The sequence below is a fragment of the Prionailurus bengalensis genome, chromosome C1 (genome assembly GCF_016509475.1).
Source record: "Prionailurus bengalensis isolate Pbe53 chromosome C1, Fcat_Pben_1.1_paternal_pri, whole genome shotgun sequence".
In the NCBI taxonomy this organism is placed as follows: Eukaryota; Metazoa; Chordata; class Mammalia; order Carnivora; family Felidae; genus Prionailurus; species Prionailurus bengalensis.
The window spans coordinates 17,269,118-17,283,070 of record NC_057345.1 but is presented as its reverse complement, the minus strand read 5'-3'; the positions used below and the strand labels follow the sequence as shown (position 1 = coordinate 17,283,070).

Here is a 13,953-nt window from a genome sequence, read left to right as displayed (position 1 = left end):
GGTCGCGGCGGAGCGAGGCCCGCGGGGACAGCAGGGGGCGGGGTTCCGGAGGCGGCCACGCGGCCTGAGGCCTAGCTTTTCGGTCTCGCCCCGGCGGCGGACGAGGAAGGAAGAAGCCCGGCTTCTCAGGGCCTGGTGCCCCGCAGCCTCGCCTCTACCCGGGGCTTCACCACAGACCCCTTTGTGTTCCTGCCCCCGCCCCGGAGGCGCCCCAGCCGGCGGCGCTGACTTCGCTCATTGGCTCAGCCGATGGCTTCATCGATTGGCTCCCTTGTCCCCCTGCGTGAGCCGCTGCTTCTCGCTACTATTGGGCGCCTGGGCTGCCTTTCAGGCCGCCGCGCGAAATGATTGCCCGGCCACTCGGAGTCCCTGGAAGCAGTTCCGGGAAACCCCGCGTGCTGCCGGGATCGCGTCTCTGTCCATGAGGGGGGGAGGGGGTGGCGCGCGCGCCATTTCTAGTCGTTTTCAAAGCGCCTCGCGCTGATTCTCACGGGCCCGGCCGGCGGCCCCAGCTCTGCCCTGGTGAGTCTCGCGCCGGCCCGTGGGGGGAGGGGCCGGGAGCCCCGATCCGACCCGACGGGGCCCATCCCGGGCTCGGCGCCTCGGCCCCAGTTTCGTTTTCGCACCGAGGCCCCGGGGTGGGGGTGGGGATGGGCTGGGGGCGGCTGCGGCTTCGGCCTCGTCCGGCCGCGCCGCGGAGGGCCTAGCCCCGCCGAGGCGCCTCCTCGCCCTTGCGCATCCTCCCCCCGCCCCTCCAGCCCTCGGCCCGCGGTCCGCGCCGCCGGGTGCTCTCCGCGCGGCCTGCTGGGGACGGCCGTGTTTTTCCCGCCTCCGCCGGCCGCTCCACGCGGCCGGCCGGGCGGCCTAAGGCGCCCGCGGCCCCTTCGTCTCCCCCCCACCCCACCCCCCCTCCGGAGCCGCTTCGCTCTCGTCTCGGCCGGCCTAGCCACGAGTGGGATGTGTTACCGATCGGGACGGGCCTGAGGGGGTGGGGTGGGCAGGGGGCGGGATGCAAACCCGGGGTTACCTGAGCCGGGAGAAAACTTTTGTGCGAGCTGGAGCCCAGGGGCCGATGTGTGTAGGAAGCCTTCCTCCCCTCCCCCACGCTGCATGCTGCGAGCCGAGATTTGAAGGAAAAAATGACTACTAGAGGCCACGAAACTTAGGCTTCGAGCGGCGTCTGAGAGGCACGATTCTGAGACTGTCACAGGCGCACCAAATTGGAAGGGCGATTCTTTTTCTTAGGCGGCAGTAACCGTGTCGCCACAAGATGAAACTTAAAGCCAAGGGGTTCTTGAAAGGTTCGGTCCTTTCACGCTGACCTGTTTGAGATTTTTGCTGTCCCTCAAGAGGCTGAATTTATGTCTCGTGAGTCAGTCGTAGGATAAGGGCTTGACACTCCTAGCCCGTGAGATAACCGTTAGTTTTCATTTCTTTGGTCCTTTGAAAGCCCGTCTCTTAATATGAAGAATTTGCGCAGAGATGTTCAGAAAAAGTCAGGGAGGGGCTAGTGCTGACTTCCCAAATCTCCCAGCAGCCCTTTAAAATCTTATTTAAATGTTTCCTTTTTGCAAAAATGCTTATCAAATGACTCTAGTCACAGTACATTTGCTGCATCCAGAAATATGGTTTGGCTGTGTGGCATTGTGTTGAATTGACACAAGAGTTTTAAACGATCTCCTATGACATAAAAGACTTTTTTTTTTTTTTTTTTTTTAATGAGCACATTGTATTTGGCTTGAGACAGGTTTTTTCCTTGGTCCGAAAGGTTTTATTTTCTGGAATCTAATTATTTTACTTTTTTTGTGATTAAAGTTTACAAACTTTTTGAAAATTCCAACCAATTTCAGAATCAACTTGTAGGAGAGCCTTTGCAATGAAATGATGGTCATAAATGTTTCTATCTTGTGCTTAATGACACAACTTGTCTTTTTGCTTTACACATACTTAAAAAAAATACCACCTTACCAGATGTTCGTTGAACTTTCCTGTTAAAAATTTGCTTCTTTTCTGTGGCTAATAGAATTCCCAGGTGCAATACTGTAAGGGTCTTGTGATACTGAGAACTTTTGAGTTCTGATGATCTTAATGGTTGTATTTGGGGGTGGGGGGACGTGGGCAAACAGAACTATATGTTCGCAGATTTTGGACTTTAGAGTGCATCTTTATAGAAATAGGTTGTATTAATCAGTAAACGTATTCATCTTACACTGTAAGTAGTTTCTTGATCAAAAGCGTGCCAGTTTTGAATGTTTTCGTTTTTGCCAATTCATCAGAATTTGAGGCTTGCCTTGAGAAGCATTTCTCCACCCAGAGTTTAACCAGAGTCTGCGTCTGTATAGACATTAGTGGGCTATCAAGTCTTAACGTTTGTAATCATAAGAAGTCATTTATCTTATTTTCCGAATAACCCTTTCTGCATTTTCCTCTCTTCCTGTTCTCTGTTACCTCCTTCCCCTTGGTCTTCCTCCCTTTTTCATTAATGTCAACTAAGTATCTGTGGACTTTGAGATGAAAAGAAGTTGTTATAGGTCAGAAAACTGCACCTGCTGCATTTGCACAGTGGTTGATAAGCAATTTGGAAGTGTGGTTATCGCGGGTTTTAGTGCTTTTTAGGAAGCTTGTATTTTCTTTCTAGCTAACTAGGGTACCTTGAGGTTCATCAAGAAAAGTAGGCTTCTTCTTGAGATCCACCTTCATGTCCTTTATTTCAGTATTTGTTGCAATGTCTTTATTCTGCTGCTTATTATCTTCATCACATTCACTACAGACCAGTGCACTTTAATTCCCTGTCTTTTAGAGGCAGTATAGAGACTGGCCTTATATGGTTTTATTATCTAATCTCTCTCTTCAGGGAGTTGGTCCATTTCAGCATTACATACAGGTTGAACATACAAAAAAATAATTTGGGTAGGTTAATCTGGGACATCTGACCTAAGTTTACCCTAATTTAGGTAATGTTTGTTGAAACTATTTGGAAGAAGTTAGCTGTCCATTCTTCAATATGTTTTTGGAGCTTTATTTTACTGATATGAAAAATTCAATACGTACTCATGATTTTTTTTTTTTTTTAAAGAAGCAACCTCAATTATAGCTCATGTTTTATTTTATGTGGACTTAACACAATCGTTTAGCTTTTAAACTTGGTCATTTTTTCTTTTAAATCTGTGAATGGGAAAATAGCAAATTAATTTTAGAACAAAAATTAATGTCAAGTTGTGTTTTTTCTTTTTTAAGTGAGGCGGAGAAAACCCAAACCACCAGCATGTTGAACTAGAGACAGCAGAGCATTTATTTCACACCTATCCTAGATTTGAAGCAGAACTAGGATAATTTGAAAGTCCCCAAACTTTGATGAAGTGGTCTGTGGGTGTTCATTGTTTCTAAATCAAACTTTTAAAACTGTATAAGAATTGAGAGCTGATGGGCTTTTTAGGATTTTGTGATTTGTTGATATGCTTGTGAGGACACAACAGCTGCTTTTGTTAATCAGCAATTCTACCTTTAGTAAATTCAAGCCTTTTTTTAACCTGGTGTACATGAAGTTCCTTAAAGATCTGATGCTTCCATGTACATTTTTTATGGTTTTACAGGATTATTATTGCAAATTTAGGTCAGATACATCACAAAAGGCATATAATATTATTTTGATAGAGTTTATTAGCAGCATGTATACAAATTAGTTTAGATAAATCATGCATTGTCCTACAAACTAGTTATTTCTGGCTTAATGTAATATAGCTCCTGAATTTTTTCCAGCAGCATAATAAAATGGCTAATCAGGTGAATGGTAATGCGGTACAGTTAAAAGAAGAGGAAGAACCAATGGATACTTCCAGTGTAACTCACACAGAACACTACAAGACACTGATAGAGGCAGGCCTCCCACAGAAGGTGGCAGAAAGACTTGATGAAATATTTCAGACAGGTATAATATGCATTTCTTGTTTCTGACTGGTTATGAAAGTGAGGGCAAACCACTTTGAATTTTATAGATTTTTTTTTAAGGTTAAATAATACTTATTGTTTCTGATCTATGTAGAGCTGAATGTTTGTTACTTTCCCTTCATTGAGGGCATATTGGGTTTGACTTTGATATTCTTATTTCATTATTTTGAAGCCTTCTTAGTGTTGAATATGCAGTCTTAGTTGTTTCAGAACGGTACATCAATTTGTCTTAGATTTACCACCAATTAAAATGTATGTTTCAGCATACCAAATTTTACATTTTCTTAATCTAAATCAGTCATCATTTTGCTTTTACTTTTCTACTTTTAGCTTCTTAAAGTGATTGTTAAATCAGCTTAGGTCTGATTAGGTGGCATAATAAGAGGACTGGTGAGACTGTATTGTCTGAAACGATAATAAATGTCAGACTTCTTGAGAGTTTGTGGCCTGTCTAAGTTTCTAATAGACAAAAATCCACATCTCTCAGTAATTTGGAAGTGTTTGGTTTGTAACAGCTGCTTTTAAAAAAAATCTAGAAGTCCCATGGATAAGTGCTTAAGCAAATATGAATATCTTAATATGGTTGGTTGTAAGTGGTTTGAAGTTTTAAAGAGGGAGAGAAATACTTACCCTTAGGGAGTGTTGTTCATAAATAAATGTGTCCTCCCCCTTTGGGGCCATAGATGGAAACTTTCTTCCTCTGTGTTTTGTGTGCCTATCCAGATTTGGGAGAGAGAATTGAATTGTCTGACAAATGTGTCTTAAGTACTCTAGTAACAAATATCTGTTTTTTTGTCCTTAAATTTTTTTTTTTTTTTCAAATCTGAGAAGCTTAGGATAATTTTAGACATTAAAATGACTTTCTAAAAATGACTCCTGGGTGATGGTTCCATTTGAAAATCAGTCCTCAGGAACTTGCTGTGACATTCTGCCATAGAGAATTGGCAGTGATTTGCTCAGAGATGCTCTCTTGTAGAGTGTTTGTTATTGATAAGAGGCTGATGGTTTGGGTGTAGGGTTGGATTGACAGAATGGATTGATGGGTGTCCTGAGTTGTGGCTTTGGGTGGTGGTATGGAATATGGAAGTAAGGAAACTCCACTTATTTAGGCATGCTCATTTTGAGCTTTTAAAACAAATCTTGGCAACATTTTCTTAAAGTAACTTTACAAATGGCATTACATTTATTTAAAATATATTTATTGTATGGAATAACGTTCTTTTTGGCTTTATCAAAATGGAGTCACTTTTGATGTTAGTTCATATGGACTCGGGTTTTAATCTGCCAAATATTTCCATTTTACATTGGATCAATTCTGAAATATATTCTTACATAGAGAGAAACACAACACAAACTTAACAGACTTAAGAAACTATATTATAAATTGAGTAGTTGTTCTGTGTGCAGTTAATATATGTATAGATTGCAGTGCCAATATATTTTCTGTATAGTTTACTTGTAAGTCCACAGTAAAGTCCTTAATGCCATTTGAAAAAAAATAGTCATTATTGACAGTGTTGTGAATGCCACAGCATCTTTTAAACCTCAGCTTGACACACATCAAGAGAACAAAAGATTGCCTTAAATGACTTTCAGAATTGATTAATCAAGCTGCACTTGCATTTGTAGAAGAGTTTAAAATTATGCCTTTCCACATTCTGATTGCAGCAAAGTGGATGCTCAGATAAACAAATCAATTTCATTTTCTCTTTGGTGCTAAGGAGGAAAAGCCTTTGATACCTTTTGGAGAGTGGAAAGAATTATTTAATAAAAATGGTTTCTTTTTTTTTTTTTTTTTTCCTCCCACCTCTTGTGTGGTTAGCAACGACTACAGCAGTCCATATAATTTGAAGGTTGATCCTTGGGGAATACAGTGTATGCTTACTACTCTAACATAAATCAGAGTTTGTTATATTAATGCTTAATCTGTAGTACAGTGTGTGCATCAGATTTAACTTCCAAACCTTAAACCTTTTGGGGAGTGGGAAACGGGGTTAGGATTTTTGTGGGGTTTTTGTGGGATGTGGGGATTGAAATTTATGTTTATAAGTTGTTGACATTTTATCTCTTATTTTCATATTTGTACTCTTGACCTTTCTGTGTATATAGTATTTGTATAGCTGCCTATATGCATATTCAGTGAAAATGCAGTTTGTTAGTAATAGTGTCGAATATAACAATTCTTGATTAAACATTGATAGCACAGTTTAGATTATCCCTTTTGTTGCAGTAACATTACCCCTTTTCAATTTAATTTTTAGGATTGGTAGCTTATGTCGATCTTGATGAAAGAGCAATTGATGCTCTCAGGGAATTTAATGAAGAAGGAGCTCTGTCTGTACTACAGCAGTTCAAGGAAAGTGACTTATCACATGTTCAGGTAAGGCCATTGCTAGAAATGCCTTTGAACAACTCATGATCTGAAATTACTTTACCATTACTTTTTTCCTGAGGGAGTTGGTATTTTTTTGTTTGTGACTACCTCCGCTTCTTTTAAAAAAATTAGTCCAAAGAAAAGAAAAACCTGCTTATGGCAAAGAGTTTTCAGAAACAAAAGTGTAAAGTAAAAGTCTCGCCTGCTTTGCAGTAAGTTACTTTAAAAACAGGGTTTGCTCATTGTTATTAGTAGGTTTTTACATGTTTAGATTCCTGCGATCTTAAACATTTTTGGGTTCTCTGATTCTGTTTTATTATCTTGGAGGGAAATAATGTAGATAAGAATAGTTTTGGAATGTCTGGCAAAGATAATCCAGACGCACTTGAATATGAACAAAATAGAAGACTGTTTTGCCAGTGTGGAAGGTAAGCTCCCTGAGGTCTTGGCTCTTACCCTCTGCTCCAGTCTCCAGTACATAGTAGCCTCTCGGCAAATATTTGGTGGGTGAATTAACGAATAAATATTTTGTTAAAATTCTTGTCTTTTGAAATTGTAATTTAATTATGTATTTGACCTTTCGACAATTCCTGGTGGTTCTTTTTCATTGAATTACTTGCCTGTTCTAGAACAAAAGTGCATTTTTATGTGGAGTTATGAAGACCTACAGGCAAAGGGAGAAGCAGGGGAGCAAGGTGCAAGAGTCCACAAAGGGACCTGATGAAGCAAAGATCAAGGTAAAACTTGACTTGGGTAGTCGTGGTGATACTAAGTTTAATGATGAGATTGAAGGTTTTTTTTCATGTTTTCTAGGAAGTTTTTACAGTTCCACTTTTTTTTTTTTTTTTTTTAAACTAGTGTTTTAGAAATGAGATAATCTAAGGAAAATTAAGAAGCATTTCAGGGGCAATCATTCAATTGTATGTTTGGTGAAAAGCCCTAATTCAGACTCTTGCCTCATTACTTGTTCTTCTGACTGTGCATGCTACATGTTTATTGATGCTTCTGATAATAGCTTTTTAGATTGATTCAGTCATGTCTCTTGGTTTGGTGTCTTTCTAAGCACTCTGTTTCTCTTTATCTACTTCAGTGTCCTTGTTTGTACACTGGGAAGAGTGATAGTACCCATCTCATAGAGTTGTGAGGATTAAAGGAATTAAGATATGTCACGTGCTTGGAATAATGCCTGGAATGTGGCAAGAACTGTGTAACTAGCACCCATTACTGTTACTGTCCTTGAGATAAACTTCCCTGAAAGGTGAATATAGGGCTTTTGGTGAAAGACCAGTGAACCTAATTCCTTTGTTAAATGGATGTTGATGTTTTATTGCCACAGAGGTAGACTTTTCAAGTTGAAATAGTTACTTTATTTAATGAAGCTGTTTGTGCAGTCTTATGTTTTAGACAGGAAATAGAACTTGTGGCTTCTATCATGGAACTGGTTTACATAAACCTCCTTTTGTACCTTTTCCCCCCTCATCTATAAAATAGCATAACCCATTCTTTTTTTTTTTTTTTTTAAGTATTTACTTATTTATTTTGAGAGAGAGAGTGGGAGCAGGGGTGGGGCAGAGAGAGACAGGGAGAGAGAGAATCCCAAACAGGTTCCATGCTCTTAGCGCAGAGCCCAGTGCAGGGCTCAGACTCTTGAACAGTGAGGCCCTGACCTGAGCCAAAATCAAGAGTTGGATGTTCAACCCACTGAGCCACCCAAGCACCCCTGTATTTTAAAAATGAATACGTGAGGGGCATCTGGGTGGCTCCCGAGATCAAGCCCTGCATCGGGCTCTGTGCTGACAGCACGGAGCCTTCTTGGGATTCTCTCTCTCCCTCTCTCTCTGCCCCTCCCCTGCTCTCTCTCTCAAAAGAAATAAGTACACTTAAAAAAATAAATACATGAAAAGCTCATCTGACATAATAGTTATTTTTAAGGAAAACTTATTAGCGTGTATTGAATAGGCCTATGTTATTTCCCTCAGGCTGGGTATTTGCTCTTGGTAAGGTATGTATTATACATGTGATATGTGTATATGACATATTAGACAAGTAATGTGTAAGTATGTAGTATATGTAGTGTGTTTTTATTGTGTATCAACATTTATTTCTGTGCTTCAAGGTAGAACAGCTCTTTTTGAGTCAAAGGTAGAAGAATAGAGAGCCTGAGATAACTCTGGAATCCCAGAGTTCCTCCAAAGATATTTTTGAAAACCACTAAACCTGATGATGTCTAAAATCTCTTGTTGCTTTGACATTGTGTATAGATCTTCCTCAACTTAGGATGGAGTTACACTTAGGTAAACCCATCTTAAGTTGATGAAAATATCTTAAGTTGAAAATTCACCTGATAACACTTAACCTGGCAAACATTGTAGCTTAGCCTGCCTTTTTTTTTTTTTTTTTTTTAAGAGAGAGAGAGAGAGCAAGCACCTATGTATATGTGTGCAAGCTGGGGAGGGGCAGAGGGAGAGGAGAGAGAATCTCAAGCAGACTCTACACCCAGTGGGAGCCTGTTCTCAGGACCTCACAAGTGATATTAGGACCTTACTACTGTGAGATCATGACCTGAGCCAGAATCAAGAGTTAGACACTTAACTGACTGAGCCACTGAGGCACCCCTAGCCTAGCCTACCTTAAATGTGTTTAGAACACTTAACGTTAGCCTAGTTGGGTAAAATCATCTGGCACAAAGCATGTCTTAATAATGAAATGTTAGATATCTCACGTAATTTATATAGAGTTCTGTACTGACAGTGAAAAACTGGTCGGTATGGGTACAGAATGGTTGTGAGTGTATTGGTTACTTACCCTTGTGATCGCATGGCTGACAGGGAGCTGAGCCTCCCTGGGCTGCCACAGCCCAGCATCACGAGAATATCCTACTGGATATTGAAAAGATAAAAAACAAAATATGAAGTGTGGTTTCTACTGAATGCATATTACTTTCACACCATCCTGAAGCCAAAACTTGTAAGTCAAATCCCCGCAAATCAGGGACCATCTCATTTTTAAGACATGAAGTGTAAAATTCTCCCCTTTTTAGGTAATTGGATTTCCTTTTTTTCCATTTTCTCTGTTTTTTTAGGCCTCTCCTATAAATATAAACCCTTACTTTCTTTTCTGTATTCCTTCAATACCTAATATAATGTTGTGGAAAAAGTTGGTAATCAGGAAGCATAAAGTTGCTTGTTTTTTGTTTGTTTGTTTTTGTTTTTGAACCTGAGTATACTCATTTGGTAATTGCCACATATTTCGAATCCGTGCTATATGAGAAATGGTCTGGTTTTTATAGAGCTTATGATATAGCAGGAAGTAAAGACAAAAGGATTAAACAAAACAAAGGTTAAATTACCTGACTATAATAGAAAGTCAGAGTAGGAAGATGTGAGACATAGCAAATGAAGAAAGCTGCATGAAGGAGGTAGGACTTCTGATTTATTTTTTATTTTTTTGTAATTCATTTGTTCTTGAAAGAGAGCGTGATTGGGGGAGGGACAGAAGGAGAGAGAGAGAGAGAGAGAGAGAGAGAGAGAGAGAGAATTCCAAGCAGGCTCCTAACTGTCAGCACAGAGTCTGAGGGGCTCAAACCCACGAACCATGAACCACAAGACCATGACCTGAACTGAAATCAAGAGTTGGATGCTTAACCGACTGAGCCACCCAGACACCCTGGGACTTCTGATTTTTTAAGAGTAGAGAACATTTTATTTGAATTGAATCACAGGTGGATATATGGTATATAAAGGGAACAAGTTAAGGAAAGCTCTCATTGGAGTAGAGGAGAATGCAAATGAGGAATGCTGCAGTATGTGTATGTAGATAGCCGGGGGTTAGCTTCTGTCACATTTTTAATAATCCTTACCCCGTCTTTCTGTTCTCGTTCGTAACAAAAATGTGTTCTGTGCTTAGAGATTTAATTTGCCTACAATTCAAGTATAAACAGATGTATAATTGTCTTTAGGCGTTGCTTGAGAGGACTGGCTATACTCTGGATGTAACCACAGGACAGAGGAAGTATGGCGGTCCTCCGCCAGACAGTGTGTACTCGGGTGTGCAACCGGGAATTGGAACAGAAGTGAGTATTCTTCAACTGTTTGCCGAAATCTTTCCAGTTTGTAAATTATTCTATTCTATAATAGGGAAGAATACTGGATTCTTTTCAAAGTGTAGTTATAATTATTCGTTTTGGATATCCATCTGTATTTTACTGTCCTCCTAAGCAAGGAGAATCACGTGACTAGTAGATGCCCAAACACTTCGTAAAGGAATTAGAGTTCTTAGAACTAGTTTCTAAAACCGTGCAACCAACAACACACTGTTTTAGTTGCTTGGGTTGAGGTTATTAAGGACAAAGAATTGCTTTGTTCTGTTTTTGTTTCATGTCAGTAATTTTGAACAGTGCTTGTCCTCCCTTCTTGACCCACCCTCCTCACATAAAGGGTACTCAATATTTCCTGAGAGATTTATTGATGGGAGTGGGTTACACAAGGGAAGGATGTAGAATCAGATAAAGGTAAAGCACATTGGTTTGTCCTTGAGCAAAGAAGCAATCCTTCCTCCCGTATGAGCCTTTGTAAAGGTTTCTTCATACACCTTTATGTTAGTTAGCCAGTTCTGATCCTTTAAATGGTAAAAACTGTATGCCAAAATGTAAGTTTACAGCAGGACCTTTTCTGATTGGTGTCTTTCAGGTAACCACGAGCAAAGATAATTATTTCTAGTTTGTGAATAAAGATATCACCAATTAACATAACCTTTTAGATTTATATCAGAAGTAATTCCAGTATATTCTCTGTGTAGAGAATAGAGTTTACATGCATTGGTCTTTGTTCCCTGAACTTCTTTCAAACATAATTACAACTAGTATTCTATTTCTTAATATTTAGCAATATTAAAAGGGACTCCAAGCATTTAAACATTTTCTTTTAAGATTTTTTTATTTTTAAGTGATCTCCATACTCACGTGGAGCTCAAACTCACAACCCAAGATCAGTTGCACACCCAGGCAGTTGCCCCAACCCATTCTTCATTTTTAACATTCTACTTAGATTTTGAACCCTTTCAAATCTACGTTTATCTTTTGTTTACTTTTAAAGAGTAGGTAGTTTGGTCTTCTTTTTTTTTTTTTTTTTTTTTTTTTCAAATTTTTTTTTTCAACGTTTATTTATTTTTGGGACAGAGAGAGACAGAGCATGAACGGGGGAGGGGCAGAGAGAGAGGGAGACACAGAATCGGAAACAGGCTCCAGGCTCTGAGCCATCAACCCAGAGCCTGACGCGGGGCTCGAACTCACGGACCGCGAGATCGTGACCTGGCTGAAGTCGGACGGTTAACCGACTGCGCCACCTAGGCGCCCCTAGTTTGGTCTTCTTACTTGAACGACTTCATAATGTACTTTTTTCTGATGGTTTTACCATTAAGTTTTGTTTTCTTACCTTAGACCGTCATAAAATAAATAAAAAATGGGGGGAAAAAAGTAAAAAATGGAATTGCTCATTTGCCTCTTCCTTATTTTGAGGCAGCCTAAAACACCTCCAAGAGGGGAATACAGTCTAAAAAAGTTATCTATAGTGTATCATCCAGCAAGTGATGTCCTTGTTGATATTTACCAATTACTACATTTATTTTAGTCTTATTTCTTTAGTTATAAAATCCTTAGGAATAAAAATTAAGACTGCATAATATTGTTATTGTATATTACGTTATTGTATATTATATATTATCGTGTGTTATAAAATATGATTTTAAAACTATGTTTTTATAGTTGGTCTATTTTATAATTATAAAAATGAACTTTTTTAGCCCATTGGATTGGTTTTATTAACGAGCTCATTAATAGAGACTTGTTGTATCTTTGTTTTATATAGATAAGAAAGGAGTTTGTTAGTACTCTTAAGATTTCGCTGAAAGCATTTGAACCATTTAATAGGATAAGCTATTTTGAGTATCCAGTTAGAAACAAAGTTGGTATCTTAATTGTAAAATATGTATGTTCTCTTATATTGCATTGTCTCTGAAAAAGATGCATTCTCCTATATATTGGGTATCCTTGCATACAGCAAATATTGCTACAGTGAAATCCCTGTATGAGCGTAAGCCACTCCTGTCAAGCAGTTTGTTACCACAGAATCTTAGTGTAAAGGTTTGGATTCTTCCTATAAAGTTAAATGAGATTTGGTCTATACTTGTTGAAAATTGAAGTTTTTTAAAAATCAGAAAAATAAGAGATTTTTTAATATATTGGGTTGCTAATTTACTAAATTGGTTTTAGTTGGTGTCATTTTGATGCTGTGAAGTTTAAGTTTTTGTTTCTTTTTATATTTCACTACAGTCATTAAAAATTTTTAGCTCTTGATTGAGAAAGTTGAAATTAGGGTCAGTGCCTGAGACTGACAGTATTAAAATTTAGTTGTGAGAAGACGAAGGGTTCATCTTTGGCTAAAACGTACTATAAGTTAATCCTATAAGTTAGCACCCATTTGCAGACGTTGTTCTTAAACATTGCCCTGAGATGCGAAATGTACAAGAGAGATAGGTATTAATTTTGAAGTGTATTTTTTAGTGTGTCTTGGCCCTCAGATCAGGTCTGGTTCTAGTACCTGTGCCTCTTCAGCTGGCATTGTACAACTATTTTGGGAAGGAACTTCTGTTTTTATTTGTTTACGTTATAATAAGCACTTACGTGTTTAAAGAGCAGAGCACTGATGTTTTGTAGAGGAATTTAAGGGAAATGGTAGATTGAGATTTAATTCTTTGGTTGATTAATGGAAGTGTGAGAAAACCAGTATATTTAACAGAGATGTAAAAGTATATGATTTAGTAGTACCTAAATTGAATTGTGTATAAGGAAGAGCTGCTGTGTTTGCAAAATAGCAAATAAGAGCTGGATGATGGACGAACTCCGTAGGCACTCAAAAGACGATGTTGTGCTGCCTGTTACCTCTATTGCTTCCAGAGCCTCAGAGGGCTTTCTCTGTTACTGTTGAAATATTTGATGGATAGATAGTAGACAGCCAAAACTTTTTTCAAGCCTTGATGCTTAGTGAGTAAAGAAAGGACTGTTGTTACAGTGTTCATTAGATGCTGTTGGTTCTGATGGGGGTGGGGGGTGGGGAGGATTACCTGCACATGTCTGAGTGCTGACTCCAAAGGGTTCATGTGGAGCCAGAGTGGCACAGGGACCAACAAGTTATATAAGGAAAGCATTTCTATTTCATTTTAGTTAATTAAACATTGAGCTTAGAAACTTTTAAAGGAATTATGCTTGATTAGTTCTTGAATACTATTTATTTTTCGCCTTTTTAAGTTAATGTCCTAAGTTAAACTGATCTTGAAGTGAAGCCATCTCCTTTTTCTTAGTAAACCAGTATTGTTATTATTATTTTTTAACGTTTAATTTATTTTTGAGAGAGAGAGAGACAGCACAAGAGGGAGGGGCAGAGAGAGAGGGAGACACAGAATCCGAAGCAGGCTCTCATCACAGAGCCCGACGCAGGGCTTGAACTCACAAGCAGTGAGATCATGACCTGAACCTAAGTCGGACGCTCAACTGACTCTGAGCCACCCAGGCGCCCCTGTTTTACTATTATTTTTTTAGTGTTTAATTTTGAGAGAGAGAGAGGGAGAGAGAGAGG

General features: G+C 39.3%; 1 protein-coding gene across 6 annotated transcripts in view; it reads left to right on the top strand.

Moving 5' to 3' along the window:
* Window positions 1-390: 390 nt before the first annotated feature.
* The window catches only part of HNRNPR (heterogeneous nuclear ribonucleoprotein R), a 32,431-nt gene continuing 18,868 nt past the window's right edge, over window positions 391-13,953 (top strand). For 2 of the 6 annotated variants that reach the window (XM_043574073.1, XM_043574071.1), the window contains exons 1-5: window positions 391-522; window positions 3,763-3,928; window positions 6,210-6,328; window positions 6,952-7,059; window positions 10,281-10,394. In XM_043574073.1, coding sequence (XP_043430008.1) covers window positions 3,772-3,928; window positions 6,210-6,328; window positions 6,952-7,059; window positions 10,281-10,394 — 498 coding nt within the window. In that variant the 5' untranslated portion in view covers window positions 391-522; window positions 3,763-3,771. Of the gene's footprint in view, window positions 523-3,759; window positions 3,929-6,209; window positions 6,329-6,951; window positions 7,060-10,280; window positions 10,395-13,953 lie in introns of all 6 variants that reach the window. The other 4 variants (XM_043574072.1, XM_043574070.1, XM_043574074.1 and 1 more) reach the window with 3 other exon arrangements.